Genomic DNA, 18,785 nt, shown 5'->3' on the forward strand with positions numbered 1-18,785 from the left:
CACCCAGCTCCCCCTCTACTGCTGGATGGATGGAGTCCGGGTGTTGGCCAGGGACGCCTGAAGAACTTCTGCGTTAAGCTGTCTCAATTTAACACAGTTGACAAGAGCAATTACTGAATTTGCTGCTCTCACTATTTGCACCACCATTTGTCACTCCTCGGTAACGAGGCAGGCATCCTCGCGGGCTGGGACATTGATGTCACATCTTCTGCCTGAGTAATTGCTGGCCTCTGGCAAGGGGCTGCTGTGAAGGACTGGGTTATATCTCATCAGGGATGGCAGAGGTGGCCTTGGCCCTGCTTTGAGGAAATCAGACGACCTTCGGAAACTTTTCAAATTCCTCCCTATCTTCTTTTCTTCGAGTGTCAGTCTCTGTCAAGTGTTGTGCTGATCCCCCACACCCTCTCTCATTCCATCTCCCCAGCTCCCCTGCAGCTGAGCGGTACTTGGGGCATGCAGACCCTGTCCTGGACACAGCCACGCTCCAGTGCTGTGGGTTCTCCCAGTTGATGTGGGCTCGGGGATGAAAATGCCCTCCGGAGATGTTAGCACTGAGCATCATCACTTTTCTGCTCTGGCCAGTCCTGAAGAAGTCCCAGCTGTGCTCAGCTGAGTGCTGCACTTTCAGAGATGTATGGAGGAACCAGAGAGAGACCGGAGGAGACAGTGATGGATTTATTAAGGGTTTAGAAAACATGAGCTAGGAGGGAGAGGTTGTTTGCTGTCTGTTGTTTGTTTGTCTGCTGGGTTTGTTTATTCCAGAAAAGGGAAGGTCAAAGGGTAATGGATAAGTAAAAAAAATGTTGCTGTCAAGAGGATAACAATGAGGTTTTCCCCTGTGTTTCCTGAGGAAAGACAAGAGGAAGTGTGTTAATTTTGCAAGGAGAAGATTTGAGCTGGCTGCTCTGAAGGGCTTCCCAGTGCTCTGACCAGTGGGCTGGGCAGTGTGGGCAAAAGGGGAAGGCCAGCTCTGAGAGGGCTGGTTCAGCTTTATTTTGGTGTCTCAGCTCCTTCTGGTTTGAGGATGGTTTGAGGAGTAACTTGTTGAGGTACTTTGGGGTGGTGCCTCACTGTTTTGGGTACCACTGCTCTACCAGCATCATACTGTCTTGGCTACTGAGGGATGCTGTGCAGCTGTTGGTACAGAAAGCTTGTCCGGACTGGGTGAAAAACACACCAGTCTGGGTTAGGTCTGCCAAGAAAATGAGTTCAAGGCTGGTAACAGAGGAGGAGGAACTGGATCCACCAGGGGAAGTTCTGGGCTGGAAACCTCAAGCTGTTAGAGACCTCAGGACACTACAGCAGCAGTGCTGGTGGTTGGAGGCTCCTCTGCAGGACAGAAACACCTACCTGCTGGCCAGACCTGTCATTTAGGGAGGTCTGCTGCTTGCCTGGAGCCCAGATCCATGACGTTATGGAAAAATTGCTGAGGCTCATCCAAATTTCCAGCTTCCCATGGCTGTTATCCATGTGGGCATCACTGACTCAGCCAGGGGACACCGTCAGCAGATAAAGATGAATACAGTACCCAAGGTGTGAGGGAGTGGGGACCCACATGTGATCTCCATCCTTCCAGCCAAAGGGAAAAACCCAGACAGGTAACAATTTCCTGGTGCAGATCCTACAGGGGCTGAGTAAGGTGATGCTCTATCATGGAGAAAAACAGAAAGTAAATATGGCCACAGGGACAGCTGGGGCTGCTGCTCTCATAAGATGGGCAAGCTCAGGGGCTGGAGGAAGGCAGGGAAGGTGAACAGCAGTTATGCCTCAGGAAAGCAGATTTTTGTTTGTTTGGAGACTTGCTAGGCAGAATCCTCCGGGAGCAGCCATAGAGCGTTGGGATTCCCAGCAGAGTGGGACTGTTTGTAAAGAAAACTTAAGAACCCAGGATAAGCCGCCATCTTGGGCAGGAAGAACAGTAATTTCAGGGGAAGGCTATTGATAAGTATCTTATCACTGAGCTAAAACACAAAAAGAGAGCACACCACAGGAGTGAGGGCAAATGCATTGCCTGGGCTCATAGGGACACAATCCAGCACACCAAAGCCCAGCTGGAGATAAGGCCGATGAGGGACAATGTGGTAACAAGAAGGGATCCTATGGGTATTCTACTTGTCAAAAAAAGATCAGTGAAAAAGTGACTTCATTGATGGATGGGGAGAACAGCTGGTATTGGATGCTGTGGAAAAGATTGAAGTGCTCAGAACATCCTTTTAGCCTCTGTCTTTACAGACAAAACCATCTCCTAGACCTTGTGTCCCCCAGGATGGTTGGGGAAGTAAGTGGAGAGCCCAGGGACCAGCAGGACCACTCAGAGAAGCGGGAGCATTCACATCCATGGAGTCAGATGGATTTCACTGGAGGCTGATGAAGGAGCTGGCTGACATGTTTGCAAAATCACGCTCTATCATCTATGAAAAATTGTGATGATCTGAGTCCCAGACAACCAGAAGAGGCTGAGAAGGTGTGGGCTTGTGGGCAAAGGGATGTTAGATGGGTTGAAAACTAGTGGGACTGCCAGACTCAGAGGGTGGTGATCCATGGCTCTACATCCAGCTGATGGCTGGTAGCAAGGGGAATTGTTGATCCTCAGGGATCAATACTGGGGCTGATATTGTCTGTGACATATATGATGAGACAGAATGCATCTCAGCAAGTCTGAAGGAGTTACTAAGTTAGACGAGGTGACATGATGAATGCAACAGCTTCAATCCACAGGGTCCTTGAGAAACTTGATGGTTGGGTCAACAGAAACCTCTGGGAAGTTCATCAAGTGTGAGGTACTTTGCACCTGGGTCAAAATAAACCCACTCACCCATACAGGCTGGGAATTGCCTGGGTGAGTAGGGACCCACTGAAAAGGATTACGGTGCACACTGAGTTGAAATTAGGCCATCAGAGCACTCTCATAATGAGAAAGGCAAACAACGTGCTGGCCAGCATCAGAAGGATCTTGAGGAAAGTTTTTATCCCCTATACTCAGTCCTGGTGAGCCCACACCTGGGATGTAGTGTGAAGTTTTGGGCTCCCCAGTTCAAGAAGGATGGGGAAAAAATGGAGAGTGCCTGGGGAGGACCTGGGGCACATGGTCAATGGGAAGAGGTTGAGGGAACTGGTTTGTTTAGTCTACCCAAAAGGATGCTAAGGGTGATCTAACACCACCCTACAGCCACCTCAAGGGTAGAAAGAATGGATCTAAACTCTTTTCAGCCACAGCAGACAGCATGACAAGGGGCAACAGCCGTGAGATGTGGTTTGGGCTGTTCAGGCTGGACACTAGGAAAAGCATTTTTCACCAGAAAGGTGGTGCAGCCCTGGCACCAGGGAGGCTGTGGCTTCTCCATCCTTGGAGGTTTTTCTAGGTCAGGTCAAAGTCACAGCTGCCTTCATCTAATGTTGGTGATGGTCTTGCTGACTAGATGACCTCCAGAGGTACCTGTGATCCTGACCCTCAAGACACGACAGTTGAGCTCGTGGGGGTCTCCTACAATGCTATATTTAGTGACTGCTTAAACTGGAGGCTGCATGGTACTGGAGACCAGCCACCATGACCACATTAAAAACATATGTATAAAGACTATCAGCATATGATGAAAAGATGCTGTAGACCACAGATGAATTCGCAAGGGACTGACATGAACAGGGTGATTCAAAAGTGATAACTGCACACAAACAGCTCCCACCCTTGGAGATATTTTCCTCTGGAGCTATCTGTCCCTACAACCAGCTTACTGCCTTTGCTGGAACTGGTGCCACCCACCCAACGTCCTTGCACCTTGCAAAGCCTTCTTGTAGCTGTGGAAATAGCCTTCCCTCCCATTTTAATTCATCCTGTTGACCCTGTGCAATTCTGACCAGCCCTAAAGGCACTGTTCCGTCTTCAGGTCTGTGACCCCTGGTACTACAAAGTACTGCACAGAAACATCCAGTGCATTCAGTTCCTGGTCTGGACATCTTTCCTATACCTGCATTGCTGTAGGTTATCTCCTTCAGCCTTCCGGAGCACAAAGGAGCAAGACTGAACAAAGTCAATGGAGTTATGGCCCAGCTGGACCGACTCATGTTAACCTCCCCTATGCAATTTATGGCTGTTGCCTAAGGTATATCCTTAAGTGCTTTGTAAAATCTATTTTAAGCTATCTCCAGGGGAATATTTCCTCTGGGGAAAACCTGGCAAAGCATAACAGCACAGGGTGGATTTTGCTGATGCTACACCTTCCTTTGCTTCTTTTGCTTTCTTTTTTTGCAATCCTCCTACCTGCCTGCCCCTTGCTCTCCATCAAACACTCCTCCTCCTACCTTGGTGCTGAGAACCTTTTCATTTTTCCTGGTTTTTATCTTCCTCCCTGCTGACAGTGGGAGCCAGCCTTTCCAAACTACCTCTTTTTAATCTTCTCTTGCAGGCCAGTCCCTTTCAACAGTGTTCTTAAAGAGTACAGAGGAGGGGAAGGGGAAAAAAGTGGTTTTATTTCTCTTTATAGAAACTCCAGCCCAAATTAATGGCAATTACCACAGCAAAAGCATAATAACAGGTCTATAGCTGGCCACAAAGCTAAGACACACTGTTTGCAATTGCCTAGGATGCTTACCCACAGGGAACTCTCTTCAGCTGGAGGGGTAACAAGGAAAGGAAGAATTCAGGCTGTACTGGCTTGTGCATTGCCTGAGAAAAATCTCTGTGTGATGTGATCGAAGTTTTCCAAGTGGAAAATGGATGTAGAGTCCTGACCCCAGCCGTGAGAACAGGCTGTGTTGGGAATGAGCTGGCCAGGCCATCCTGCGGGTTCCTTCTGCATCCACCTTGAGCCCAGCAGACCTGGCCATCAGTCCAGTCAGATGGCCAAGGGATGGTGCAGCCTGCCTGCCGCCTGAAATAGCACTGTGAATCCAAGGGAGGTAATTGAACTCACTGTTTATTTTTGCATGATGCTGTTTGTGAACAAACTTACAAGACAAATTGCTGTGTAAGGGATTTTTTTTCCTCTTTTCTCCTCCTTTCTATAAGTAGCACCACTGCTTTGGTAATCAAGAGGATTAAGAAACAGCTGATGCAATCTGGAGGGCTTCCAGAAAGGCTGCACGGTCATCCCTCTGAGGGTCTCCCTCTGACTTGTAACAGGAGAAGTCTAGTGCTATGCTGTCTGCTTTGCAAGAGCACAGCTACCCCCTGAGCCCGTCCCTACCACTGCCCAACAGCCCGGCATGGCAGACCCAGCAGCACAGGATGAGCAAAGGGTCAGCAGCGATTTTGCAGAAGAATTGCACTGGCAGACCAAAATACAGAGCCCAGGACTCCTTGGACCTGTGCAGTGGCCACCAGCCAGGCCGGTGCTGCTCTGGTCCCCATGTGAAGTCAGCTGTCCTAATGGTAGGGAGGCGCAGCCTTTCTGACTTTATAAAGTCATTCTGCAACCCCATCCAGGGGTATTCCTGGCAAAGCACGTTGCAGGTCTCGACTTTTCACGCCATACAAAATGAATTGTGTTGTTATTACTTTGCCATAGTTTGGAAAGCACCCTGGAGCGACTTGAGGTTGTGCTGAACAAGGCAGGAAACGGTCTGTGAGCTGAGGGCTTGTGCTTAGCCAGGAAAGAACCTTCTTCTCCGCTGGATGCCACAAATTTATGGGCTGCCAAGAGCTGGAGGGACAACTGTGAACATTGTGGACTGTCTCTTCCCTACTCCTGTCCAAAGAACCTCATTCCTATTCCGCACCTGCTAACAGTCTGGTTTAGAGACAGATGCTACCTAGTCATGGCTTGAAAACCAAGAATAGTGCAAAACTCTTCCAGATTTGGCTTTCCGATGCTCATGGTGAGCATATGCTACCCATCCTCCCTTGAATGGGTCCACCTACATCTCTTCAGCATCCACTCTCACGGCTGTCTTCCAACACCTTCTTTTGAGGCATAAGTCACTTCTGTGTGTAGGTACCTGTGAACAGGGCTGTAGACTCTCTTAACCATCTCCTCAATGAACAAAAGGCACTGCACAAAAACGATGCAAAAAAACCCCCAAACCTAAAAAAATAAAATAAAATTAGTCTCTCACTTTGAAGTATGTTAATTGGGTCTCTCAAAATGGCTGGGCAAACAGTCTGGTGAAATATCTAAACCAGCCACTTAACCACTGGCCTTTCCACCCTCCCTCACCATACATCTCTACACACCCCAGATCTTACCATAGGATATTTGCCAGGGTGTGAGGAGTTCATGAACATTCTTCACTGTGTATTTCTTTTCTACTCTGCATATTTGGGCTGAACTTAGAAGTTTTGGTTTCTCTACTGAACTCCATTCTGGAGCCAAAAATTACAAGTTACCCAATGGTCTGTGGTTGCAAACTGATGGTATGAGACCAGCAACACAATTTGTGCTTGGGTGGAAAGGAGCCCTGAGATGGGAAGAATGCAGAAAAATGAGGCAGCTGCACCAAAATAACACCAGACTCAACTTTCACCCCATAATTACAGCTGCATCTGACAGTAACCCCTTCAAGGAGCACAGCAAGGCTGTTTGGCTCTGTGGTCAAATGGCTTAGTCACGAGCTCTGCCCAGTCTGCAAGAGGGCTGGGTTCAATCTTCCTTTCTGGTCCTGCATCCCTGGGACAAGTACTGATAATGCAAAAATAAGATTTATTATTATTATTGCTGCAAAATGTGGCCATGCTGCCAAAGCGCTACAAGTCTGCAGGTATTGGAATTTCTCTCCTGGGCTGGACCTGCAGCTCCTTTTGATGTCCTCCCCTCCCCAGCATCCTCATCCCTGCCCCTCACCATCAAAGCAGCATCTACACAGCAGCTGGGTGAAGCATGTGAATCAGTCCTTGCAGTGGTCCACAGCCTGGGACAAAAATCCCATCAATGTCAGCTGGAGCTGGATGAAGCCTTCAAGGAAGAGAGACCATCTAACACCATGAGAGCAAAAGGAATGAGCACAACTGACATTTTGGGGGCAAGGACAGACCATCATTCATGGAGATGTATGGGTTCAGTACAAACCCATTTCTTAAAAATGATTTATTACAAAAAACCACAAAACCCTTCAGCTATATGGTTAAAGCTCAGTGCTGGCATCACTGAGACTGTCAGCAGGAACAAATGCTTTGGAGGACATAAATCCAGAAGACTTCAGTGTCCAAAGGTTAATGTGTGTGGACTAATCCACGTGAAGGAGCAAGCTGCACCATTGAGGCGGAGGAGGAGGCGTAGAACAGCATATGGACAGACTCTCACAGCAGTACAGAAGTAGTACATCCCACCCAGAAGATTAGGAAGCAGCCCCATCATCTGTGACTCCAAGAATCCATCCTTCACAGTTCAAGTGTTGGGTGATTCACATGGCTTCACTTCCCCGGATATGGATCGCAATTCACATTTTTGGTGTCACACTTTGGATTCTGGGACCTTTATGGAGTTTCCTGCCAGTTTCTCCTTCTCTGGGTCTGTCTTTGTCTCTGCTGCATTGCTGGCTTCCCTCTCCTGCCGTCTGAGAATCACATACACGGTCACGAAGCACAGGAAAGCGCCCACCTCAAAGAAAAACTGGAGACCAAGATACCTGTGGTGTGGAAACACAGTAAATCAGGGTAGCAAGGGTGTTCCTATGTGCACCCAGCACCAACACCCAATGTCCCCAGGCACCCAGCAGACACCGAACATGGGGATGGGCTCCTTGGTCACATTCAGCAGTGGGCAAGCAACTGCTGCAAGCCTGGGTCCTGAGAAGGGGGGCAGAAAGAGGAGGAGTAGCTATCAAGATGCACTTCTCTTTGGTGTTACTTTAAGAGATCATACCTCCTGGTAAGAAGGAGGCATATAAAAACATGTCTTGGGGTTGAGGGTGAATAGGACTTGCTGCAGCTACTGGTCAGCGAGTCATTCAACAATGAGGATGGAAGACCACCTACAGCTGCCTTCTAGCCTCCCCACAGTGCCCAGGCTGGATTTGGTGTCTTCTGCCTGTTGAGCTGGGCCATTCTGTTGCAAGGCACCCTGCATGGACCCTGCACCACCTCACAGGCATCTTTGAGGCTGGGGTCACCCCTGCTGCTGCATTACCTCCACGCAGAAGGCGTCAGGACAGGCTGCTTGTGTCTATGCTGGTAAAATGAGTAATCATAGCATCACACAACAGCCCAGGTTGGAAGAGACCTCAGAAGATCATCTGGCCCAACATTTCATGGAAAAGGGAGCCTAGATGAGATTATCTAGCATTTTGTCCACTCACACCTTGAAAATCTTCAGTGATGAAGACTCTACCATGTCGCTGGGGAGGTTTGTCCGGTGAACGATTGTTCTCACTATAATGCAAGGAGTGCTTCTGGAAGTGTACCTCTGGTCTATAGCAGCAAGATAGCATGGTCCTTGGCAGGGTTTGGCTTGTGCCAATGACTTTCCAAACCATTCCTGGGCACTGCTGAGAGTCCGCACGGGCCAGGAGGACGCGAGTGTCCCTGTTTGCTTACCATGGCATATACAACAACTTATCCCATGTCGGAGGTGGCCTGATGCCACGTTCTCCCTGGATTTCCCTCTGCACCCTCAGCCCTTATCCTGACCGCTCATCCCTACCTTTGCCTGAAGAGGTTATTGTCGTAGTATCTGCAGGCTGCCTTCCTGTCGCACTTCTTCTCCCAGAAGATGCAGGTCGTGTCAATGGCGCTGCCGTACAGAACGGGGCCCGGCATCCACGCTGGAAGCAGAGGGTCAGAGGGGGCTTTGTTATGGTATGGGAGTTCCTCTGCTGGGACCGACCCAGTACTGGTTACTTTCCCATGTGCTAAGGGGGTGGAAAGGGGCTGGGGATGGTCGTCTTTGCTGTGGCCCATGAAGCCACTGGTCCTGCACAGCATGCCAAGGGCTGGCTGTGTGTTTGCACTCCACCAAGATGCAAGATGGTACTTTCTCTCTTTGATAAGGGACCATCGCTCATCCCAGGAATGATGCTCACCTCCTTCATGCATTGTGCATATACGCTTCTTCCCACGACTGCCATGGCATGTTCTCAGGGCCTCCAGGTGAACATGAATATTCACCATAGGAAAAATAACTAGCGGGATCACAGGATGTGGTTTGCAGCCACCTTGATACGCTGGAGGCGAACATGGCAGTATCTGCACACAGCCAAGGGCTGTCCTCCTGGACCTAAACATATTTCCTCCCCTCTTTTATTTAGCTGCATAGATGTACTCCCACACAGATGCCTTTTCCCCTCCCACCACGTGCAGCGCCCCCAGACCCTGCAAGACAGCATCTTTCCCTGGCTTTGGTCAGTCTGAATCTCTGCATAAACAGCACTTCTGTAGCCCTGGGGCTGCTCAGGGATGAAATCCCTACAAATCCCCAAGTTGCCATGATTTTCCAGGATGGCATTTCAACACGTTTTAATTTACCTAAAACTCTCAGCAGCATGAACTGTATTCCAACTGCAAACGATTTGTCTTCAGGCTGGATGCTCCTGAAAAACAAAATGGAAAGTGTGCCCGCTGGCATTTCTGCAAAGATGGATGTTTCCTTTCCTGGCATCGCACGAAGCTTACAGCACTTCACCCAAAAAGTCATCCTTCAACCCAACCACCAAGGGCCCCAGGCAGTTCCTGTTTACATCAGCAAAAATGATGAAGTTTCATTCATTAGGGCTATAAGCTTTCCACAGCCTTTTCTTGGCCTGAAAAACCTACCAAACTCCATAAGAGACAGGGAGGAGCTCAGCTAAGTATTTTTGCTTTTAATTTAAAGAATCTGTATGAGTAAAACACAAACAGAAACCAATATAGCTGCTGGCTCTGCCAAACACAAGCAATACAAGGGATGCTTTTTGTAACTGAAAGAGAAAAGTGATTTACCTGTTGAGGAAGTGGCTTTTTTTTGAGGTGGGATGACCCAGTGTCTATTTTGGTGGTACCCCAGTTTTCTGAAATAAATATTTCAGGCTGTGGATCCTGCTGGGGTCACACATGGGAGAGGACTGGGTGGCAGAGGACCTCCAGGTCAGCACACCTCAGGGAATTCAGTTTCCCTTTCCTCTCTGACTGCCTGGTCCACACATAGCTCATTCGTGGCATAAAATGTGATTTAATAACGCCTGGGAGGCAAGGTAAAAACAGGTTTTGACCACAGCTTTTCCCTAAAAAGCAACTGTTTGGAGTGCTTTGACCACAGAAAAGTGCTTGGAAATATCATTTATAGACCGACACAGAGATTGCCCCATGGCTTTCCTCTCTCCCGCAGCACAGCCTCAGCCTCTCCTGCCCATCCCAGGCTCCAGCCCCACCAGCCCGGGGCTCGTGTTGAGGCTGGCTCCAGCCTGCCGCTGCCTGCTCCGCAGGCACCTTTCCAAGGGTGTGGGAAACGAGAGTCCTAATTGCTTCTCTGCACTGGGAAGGGAGGCTGTGCTCAAGTGAGATCCATCAGAAGGAAAGAAGATAATTAAACTTCTTAACACAGAGCTGCGTCAAAAAGTGCCACAGTACTGCCGTGCTAAATTAATGCTGAGTTAATGGTGCATCTCGTTACTGAGGTATCAGCTGTGGGTGGGGAGAAGGAACAGGATGGCTGTTGGATCTGAAGGTTGTGCTGAAACTAGGAATGGGGGGTGCTGAGGGCAACGTGGGGTTCCAGTGAGCCCCACAGCCCTGTTGGTGGGTGGAGGTGGCGTGGGGGCCTGGCACGGCATGATACCCACGCACCCACCGCCTGCTCCTTGCCTGAGCCTGTTGGTGAACACCACATTGCCTGCAAGAGCAATTGGCCTTGCAGCACTGGTGGTTCCATGATAAAGCCTCCAGCAGCCTGAAATCTCCACTTGCTGCTTAACTCTGCAGGGATCAGCGGGAACAGCCAAAGAGACCTTGGGAAAGCCTTTGTAGTGTTAGGGTAGCAGGAGCTCTGTTAGTGCAGGGTCTTCAGGAGCAAGTCCCGAAGGTCTCCCCTGCTTCAACATTTGAGACTAGATACTCGATGTTTCTGTCCTGCCCAGCCATGCCAGGTCTTTACTAACAAAGCACAGCCTGCTCCCGAGCCAGACATAGCCTACAAGATGGACAACCGCATGCACTGCCAGATGACAGGAGCAGGGAAGCCCTGTTCCCCATTCCCTGCACCAACCCATGCAAAACCTATGTAAAAGCAACAGGAGGAACTGGGCATCAGGTACAATACAGGGCTGACTTAACCCTTCAGTCCCTCAGCTAGAGAAAACCTTCCTCCTTCATTCAAGGGCCCTTTGGTTTTCCAAATGTCACCTCTGGATGCCTTTTCTGGTTGCACCGAGACCACGGTCAACAGCAGAATAATTGCTGGAGGTGACATTGATATGTCCCCCTCTCAAGGGAAGGTGAACCTCCAGGGTGGAACGCAGTGGATATACATGAAATCTGTTCCATAATAATTCCCTAAGCACCATAACCTGCAACCTTAGATGTTAGCAATGCCAGGGGAGCTTGGCATGCTGACTCGAAGAGAAACAACACGGAGGGTGGAGCAAAGTGGAAATACCACAGCCAGGCTCTCTGATATCACCACAGGGGTGGGGAACTGGAACTACTGGAACAAGAATGGAAGGTCCCTGCATTAAATCCACTGAGGCAAGGAGGTGAAACAATGGGGTTCTGACAACGCTATTGCCTTACTTCTGATTTATATCATAAGTAAATGCGCAGTTCTGGAGTAGTCACACACAAAATGAGGTCCCCTGGGTGAACTTTGTTCGTTATAATTTCATTATAATGCCAAAACACACCTCCATCCCAAAGGCTACCCGCCTTCAAGGTGCGACCACCTCTCACTGAGCATGTGCTCTGAATTTTCTCTAGCATATACCTTTAAAAGTAAAGCAAGGAGATTTTATATCATGGGTACATATAACTAGAGTCACTCAAGCTCCACCTAAAAATAAGAAAATAGTATAAAAGGGCTTAAGAGAGGAAGAATACTAGGGAAGATGCCATCATAAACAAGTCAGGAGGACACTGCTGACTTCTGGGATCAGATGATGGGCTGAACCTCTCTTCCCCCCCATAGGGATGCCTATTGGGTAAGATTAGAACACTTAGTTATACCGAGTGGTTCCCCAGGAAACTTAGAAATCCCTAGAGAGTTTTTCTATAATTTAGCATGCTTGTAGTCAACTGTATTCCTGGTACTTGCATGTGATTTTTAGACAGTGTATTTATCACCAGCAATCCAAATGACTCTGTACTTCTGTTGCTTTAATAAACTGTACTGTTCATTAAAATCTAGCCATGATAGTTTGTTGAATGCAACCAAACTTCTTAAATCTGGCCGTGATAGTTCGCTGAACGTGACTAGATTGAAAGTGTATTACGCTGTTTTTGCATCTGTAGTCGTGGTAATTCAATATATATAGAACACAATCGGACTTACAGCGGTGAACTGGACATCACTCAGAAACTAAACCTAGCCACCCCCAACCCCTCTGATATCTGAGGACAAGCTGGAATGAAAGGAGGTTTATTTTCTGCCAAACTTCTTTATCATTTAACGCAACACCAACCCAATCTGCTCACCTGAGGATGAGCATGAAGGACGGCGTGTGGGACGTGCTGGCAAGGATCCCGGCCAGGCAAGACAGAACCACAAAGGGCAGGAAGAGGTGGGAGCAGCCGGTGCCGCAGGTCCCGGGCTTGGCGAACCCCGCGAGCCCGTTTTCGGAGATGCAGCTGCAGTTGGTGTAGTTCTGCAAAGAGGAGAGAAAACCCAGAGGCTGCTCATCTGCTCAAGGCTATGGAGATACCAGGGATAGCTGCCAGCTGTCAGAGGCAGGGAGGGTGTTTAGGTTTTGTCTGTAAATAATTAGCAGTAATTAGCACTCAACACTTCGGGGAGCAAGGGAAAAAAAAAAAGAAACATATACAATGAAGCTGGCTGGGGATAACAGACTGGGTGGATGAGGAAACACATATTCCCATCCCCACTTCCAGCCTCCAACATGCTGCCACCTCTGAAAGGAGGTCCCGGTCCCACCAGGTCCCACGGGCATCGTTAGATGTCACACAAGTGAGTACACACAGCTGATGGGGAAGCTGGGACTGCTGCGGTAGCTTGGTTCATCTACAGCGGTACCTTGGTTCATCTCTCTGTGCTTCCAGAGACACCTGGAAGTGCTCCCAACCCAGATGCATCCTTGCCTCGTTGGTGTGAGACCCAGTAATGCCTCCCTACCCCCCGCAGCAATCCTTCTATGCTTGTGCTTCCAGTCCTGTGTTTCACGCCTGTTGTGCACTGAAGATGCTTACACACAGATTTATTTCAATGTCATCATTTGCCAGCTGAACGCTTTGGCATCCTGTGTAAATCTGGACTCTTGGCATGGAAAAGTCTCACCCACAGCTGATAAAACATTCAAGCCTGATGTGAGCTTACTCGCCTGTATTATGTCTTTTGGAGGAAATCTCCAGGGGAGCAGCCTGGGCTCCATCACCTGCACCCAGCTTGTCTCCTGCTGTGAGACCCTTCATCCAGGGGCTACGCGTAGAGCAGAGCTGGCAATCAAAGCCAGAGCCTAAGCTCAGGGAGTATTAAATCAGAAAACACCTGCTAGGGGAAAATGCAGAACCTCACCTTTGAGAGAGGGTCATAAATAACTGGCACAGCGTTAGCAAAGGAAAGATGCCCCGGGGCGAGGGATATGGATTTTTTTCTTTTTCTCCAGATTTTAGTCCCAATTCTCTTTTGTTTAAACAAGAAACCTCTTTTTTTTTGGAAGAGACCTTTAAATAAAATGAGCATGATCTCATTGCTGCCAGAGAGGGACAAATTCACAGTGGGATGGCAGTTTGCAGAAGGGTGATCCCAGAGGCAGGAGCAGACCAGGGTGTCCCAACTCCACATTCCCACATCACTGCCTGGGGAAATGGCACGGCTGATGCCCATAAAAGAGACCCACAAGGAACTGCTCCCGGCTGAGAACACAGGGGGAGATCTGGGATGAAAGGGGACACAATCCCTCCTCCCACCTCTAGGAAAGAGGATTTAATATTTTAAATTAAGACTGGGATTTATCTTCTTCAGCCATCTGAAATGAACTAAACTAAACTCATCATCTGGGTTCCTTTTGCAGTCATGGAGGGAGAGGTGGGTCTCCAGAGGACCCACCACAGATGAGTGCCTACAATAGCTGAGATTAATTTGGGCCAAAGCAGTTAACAAAAATGCAATTAGATAAATTAAAACTCGCTTGATGTGTGCGAGCACCGCCTTTTACAGAGAATCTGAGTCGTGACATTGAGGGGCCTCGCACAAAGCTGAATGGAGGCAAAGGGCTGGAGGTGCATGCAGTGGAAGCACAAGGCCGGGCTCTGCTCCTTTCGCTCAAAACCTCGGAGGATTTTAGAGCAGGGAGCAAGACCCCAGCTGCAAAAACCTCCGAGCAATGGGGACAAGCCACAAAGCCACCGGTGGCCCGTCTCTCTGACATGCGTCATCCAGGCAGCAGTGCCACGAGGCTGACGCAGCACAAGGGCTGGGAAAAACCACCTGGTGAAGCGGGGAGCGGAGAATAACCGCGGGCAGTCCTGAAACCGGGGCTGTGGTTTCTGGGCAGGGATGGGCTGCTGGATGGCACACGGCCAGCTCCAGGCTTTTGAGGACTGTGCATCAAACATCCCCACCATTTAGTACCATTTAGTAATTGTTTTCTTAAGAGAGAAAGCTGCTCACATCAAACTCTGCCTGATGCTGTCTTATTTCTTCTTTTTTTCCCCGGCTGGGACCTGCTGGTACCCTAAATTTTTGGGGTGTGTGCTGGCCAGCTCAGATCCAACCTGGCTGGCAGTAGAGGGATGTCCCTGCTCCTATCCGTGGCCATGCACGATGAGAGCAGAGCGGGGTTCAGAAACCCAGGAGCCCCATGGCACGGAGATTCCCACAGTCCTGGGGGAGCACCTGTGGCCACCTCACTTCAACAAGTCACACTGGACCTGAACAAGTAGCAAATCACTAAAAGGCTGTCACTGCAAGGTCCTGCAAAGTTGGCAGGGTCCTTCCTTCTGTTGCCCATGAAATTTGTGGACATCGGGCAATGCAAAGAGCAAATCGCTTTCAGTGTAGAAGAGCTTTCAAGTGAGAGTGTTAAAACCGAGCTCGCACTCTGCAAGCCTCCTCTGGAAGGGCTGCAGCAAAGCTGAGCACAAAATTGTAGGTTTTCTTGCACACCAAGAGGGTTTCTAGCAACCCAGGCATTTGGGACATGGAAAGCAGTAGGCAGTGAGTGCCACACGTCTCTGCACTGGCAAAGAGATGCTGAAAATGGTAAGAAATGTGTAATATAGCAGAGAAAACAGGAGCCAGAAGAATGCCGTAAAATGCAATAATTTCTTTTTTCCTTTCCTGCAACAGGTAATACCCCAAACCAGAGGGGGACTGAGGCTGCTCTGCGGACACCTGAGCTCAGCTCCTAGTCCAGCATGATAAAGGAGCAAAGCTCAGCATCTGTAGCCACATCACTGTGTGCCATGAACCTCCCGTCCCAGGGCAATGCAACGTGCTCCAGCTACTACATGCTGGCACATGGCTTGGCATTTTTAACAACATGTTGAGATACAGTCCCTATGTGGAAGAAGCTCTCACACAAATTTAGTCAAGATGCAACAGTAGGTGGAAAGAAGATTCAGCAAATTATCTCAGCGCTAAAGGAAGAGCTTATGCTGGCTTTACCAAGTAGCGTTTGCATGGCACCATCAAGGGAGACCTGATTTTGTTGTAGCTTGTGGCTACACATAATAATACCTATAATGAATGCAGGTGTGGGTCACGTTCAAGAGCACAGCATGTTAAAGGGCTGGAGGCATCTCTGAGGAGGAAGAAGCAGTTGAAAAGGATCTGCTGTACAGAAGGCAGGCACAGGGATGCAGAAAAGCACATTTGGGACTAAGCTCTGGCAGAAAACATAGTAAAGTGAAGTGTTGTTAATTAACAAAATGCTGCTAAAAAGTGCCCAGACAGTCCCATGCTGCCATTGTATCCTGTGCCAAGAACACAGCAGAAAACTACTCACCCTATATGGATTGCTAACATTTTTCAGATAGGTATTTGAATTGGCAAAGATTTCCTTACTCTTTATTTGTTGAACTGTATTGCCTGGAGACGCAACAGACAATTGGCACTGGGAAAACTCAGTCCTACTGGAGTTTTGGTGACAGGTGGGAAGCAGCAGAGGAGAGAGAAGCAGACGGAAGCAAAATAACCCTGCCAGGTCTGCAAATCAAGGGAAAGCCAAGAGCAAACCCCATTTCTCTAGCCCTCACATAAGGACTCTCCCACTAAATAATCCTCTCATGCAGACACTTGGCTTGACAACTGGTACTTATGGCGAGAATGCACACTGCAACTTGATTATGACTTTTTAAACTGCAAATCTGCAGGCTGAAAGGTGGAATAACATTGCTCTAACGAGGCCCTCCTAGAGCATGCAGTGAAGGTCTGCTAAATGTCGGTGCTATGTGTACTGTGCAATGTCCCTCCAGGCTTGGCTTGCCCAGAGCATACAGAGTTGCTCCCTGAGCCCCCAAAAGCAGGACTTACCTTCCCTCTCTTCATCCCTATACACAGCCTATAGATGTAGCATAACTAAAGCAAGTTATATGATGGAAACACCTAGGCTGCTTCTACAACTGTAGGCAGCAGTTGAGCATTTTCAGCTGGTATTTGCCCCCCAGTCTGCAGAAGGGCAGTTTGGACCAATTACAGATTTGCATTTTGCTTCCGGAAAAATAAATAAATAATTTATTCATTATAATTTATAAATAATTCATAAATAATTTATTCATTCTGAGCAGTATTTTAGGTCAAGTCCAAGCAAATGCTGTTGGGTGAGCAGTCTGGGTGATACCTGCTGCAAGACATCGAGGTATGTGAAGATGTGCACCACCTGCATTGATATTTTGCCTTCACAACCCTGCGAAATGGAAACACTCGGACTTCCAGTTTCAGAGAACTTTGGGCATGTGATGCCTAAATTGGGTGCCTGGTTTCCGTAGGTCCCTATTCAAGGAACACAGATGGGGCAATTCACAGCAGAAGCCTGGAGGTGGGCTGACTCACCCCATGGAGAAAACATCCCTGGTGTACAAGAGTCATCCATGGACTCGGGGTCATGCTAGGTGTTGTGATTAGCCCTTCCCATACTACACGTCCTCCTGTCCCGCCACAAGAAACACAGCTAAGAAAGGTGACCTTGTTGGTCATCATCGTTTAGGGGTGAAGGGAAAGCAGAAGGTCCTTGCATCATCTACTCCAGCTGCTGGGTAGTATGGGAGATACTGAAGATAGGGTTTGTGGAGCAAACCCTGACCTGGGGTGGAGCAGCGGATGAGGAAGGACACCATGACATCCTAAAAGGCTGGATGCCTGAAAGGTTTCTCATTGCTGCCTTGGCCAAGGATCTGTACTGGCAAGGGCTGTGTTATACTGGAGAGTGCTAAGAGACACCATCTACACGGGGTTTTCCTCGGACGTTCTCAACCCTCCCCTGCTCATCCCACAGGGTCATGCAGAGCTTGCCCAACACTAACGGACATCAGAAAACCTAATTGCCAGACGTAAGCGCTGCATTGGTCATCCCTCATTAGCCATCCCAAGCCAGGACACTAGCGCAGTGGGAATGACTTACCAGGACCGAGTTGTCTGCATTGATATTTACGATGCTGCAGCCGGCGGAACAGGGTGAGATGTATTCAATAGTGTTAGAGCCGCAGATGGGGTTATAGGCTTTCTCGGGGCAGTTACACTGGAGGTTACACTCCAAGGTGTGGTGTCCAAATTCAGAGCTACAGAAGGAAGAAAATATTAATGCATGGTATTGAGCATCATTAATACACATCTTACATAGAAAATATACTACATATATCTTGAAATTAGTAAAGAAACACTTGATTGCTTAACAAAACCTTCCCCATACATAAATGAGGACCCACTGAAATTCCACTATAACCCCCCAAGTCTTTGCTCTGCTTGGGCAAAGCATCCTGACCATAAATGGTCAAGGGAGGCACCCACTTCCTTCATATTTGGCCCCAAACGTGGGGTCTTGGGGTATTTGCAACACCATGCTGTGGGAGGTGGTGAGCTTCCCACTGAGGGCTCAGACCAACTTCCACCAAGACCACAGGATGCTGAACATGTGAATTTACAGCAACTTGGATCAAGCCTTGAGGGAAGACAAGGCCCTGCCTGTGTTCAGCTGTGTAGGAAAGCAGCCACAGCTTTGAAGGTGTGATCCCAAGGCTGGCCCCTGCCCAAATTATTTGCCTCTGAGTAATGCACCGCACTTTCCAACATGAAATTTTAATCTTGTGCTCTTTGTGCCAAAAAGATGTTCACTTCGGGTTTCACCACGAGTCAATGAAGTTAGAAGGAGTAAGGACACAGCTGATTCACTGTTTATTCACAAAAGCATTAATTTCTAGCCTTATTTTATCATTAACTGTTTCTCAAGAGGGAATAAACCCATTTCTGCATATTCTGCTTAACTTCCACCTCCGCCCCAAGGAGTGCAGCTGGGGATGGGGGGTACCCACAGCCCTGGGAATCACCCACCCATGCCCAGCCTGGCTGGAGCTGTCGGTACCTCTCGCTGTAGGTAATGCCCGCGACCTTCTGCGTGGGGCAGCCGAGGAAGAGGAGCGGGAAAGCCAAGAGCAGGCAGAGGAACATGCCAAGGACGCACATGGCGCTGCATTGCCTCAGGGACATCTGGAACCGCTTCAGGATGGCACCACCCACCACGATGCCGACCATCGCCCCAGGGATGTTCACAGCACCTGG

The 18,785-nt window shown here is 48.9% G+C and overlaps 1 protein-coding gene across 1 annotated transcript in view; it reads right to left on the reverse strand.

Moving 5' to 3' along the window:
- Window positions 1-7,272: 7,272 nt before the first annotated feature.
- Window positions 7,273-18,785, reverse strand: part of SLCO2B1 (solute carrier organic anion transporter family, member 2B1) — a 46,394-nt gene continuing 34,881 nt past the window's right edge. Inside the window, exons 9-14 of the mRNA XM_010576670.1 lie at window positions 18,589-18,781; window positions 17,632-17,788; window positions 12,530-12,699; window positions 9,395-9,459; window positions 8,574-8,694; window positions 7,273-7,560 (exon numbers count right to left, since the gene is read on the reverse strand). Coding sequence (XP_010574972.1) covers window positions 7,386-7,560; window positions 8,574-8,694; window positions 9,395-9,459; window positions 12,530-12,699; window positions 17,632-17,788; window positions 18,589-18,781 — 881 coding nt within the window. The 3' untranslated portion in view covers window positions 7,273-7,385. The remainder of the gene's footprint in view (window positions 7,561-8,573; window positions 8,695-9,394; window positions 9,460-12,529; window positions 12,700-17,631; window positions 17,789-18,588; window positions 18,782-18,785) is intronic.

This window comes from Haliaeetus leucocephalus, unplaced genomic scaffold (genome assembly GCF_000737465.1).
Source record: "Haliaeetus leucocephalus isolate CR32 unplaced genomic scaffold, Haliaeetus_leucocephalus-4.0 Scaffold536, whole genome shotgun sequence".
NCBI classification, from domain to species: domain Eukaryota; kingdom Metazoa; phylum Chordata; class Aves; order Accipitriformes; family Accipitridae; genus Haliaeetus; species Haliaeetus leucocephalus.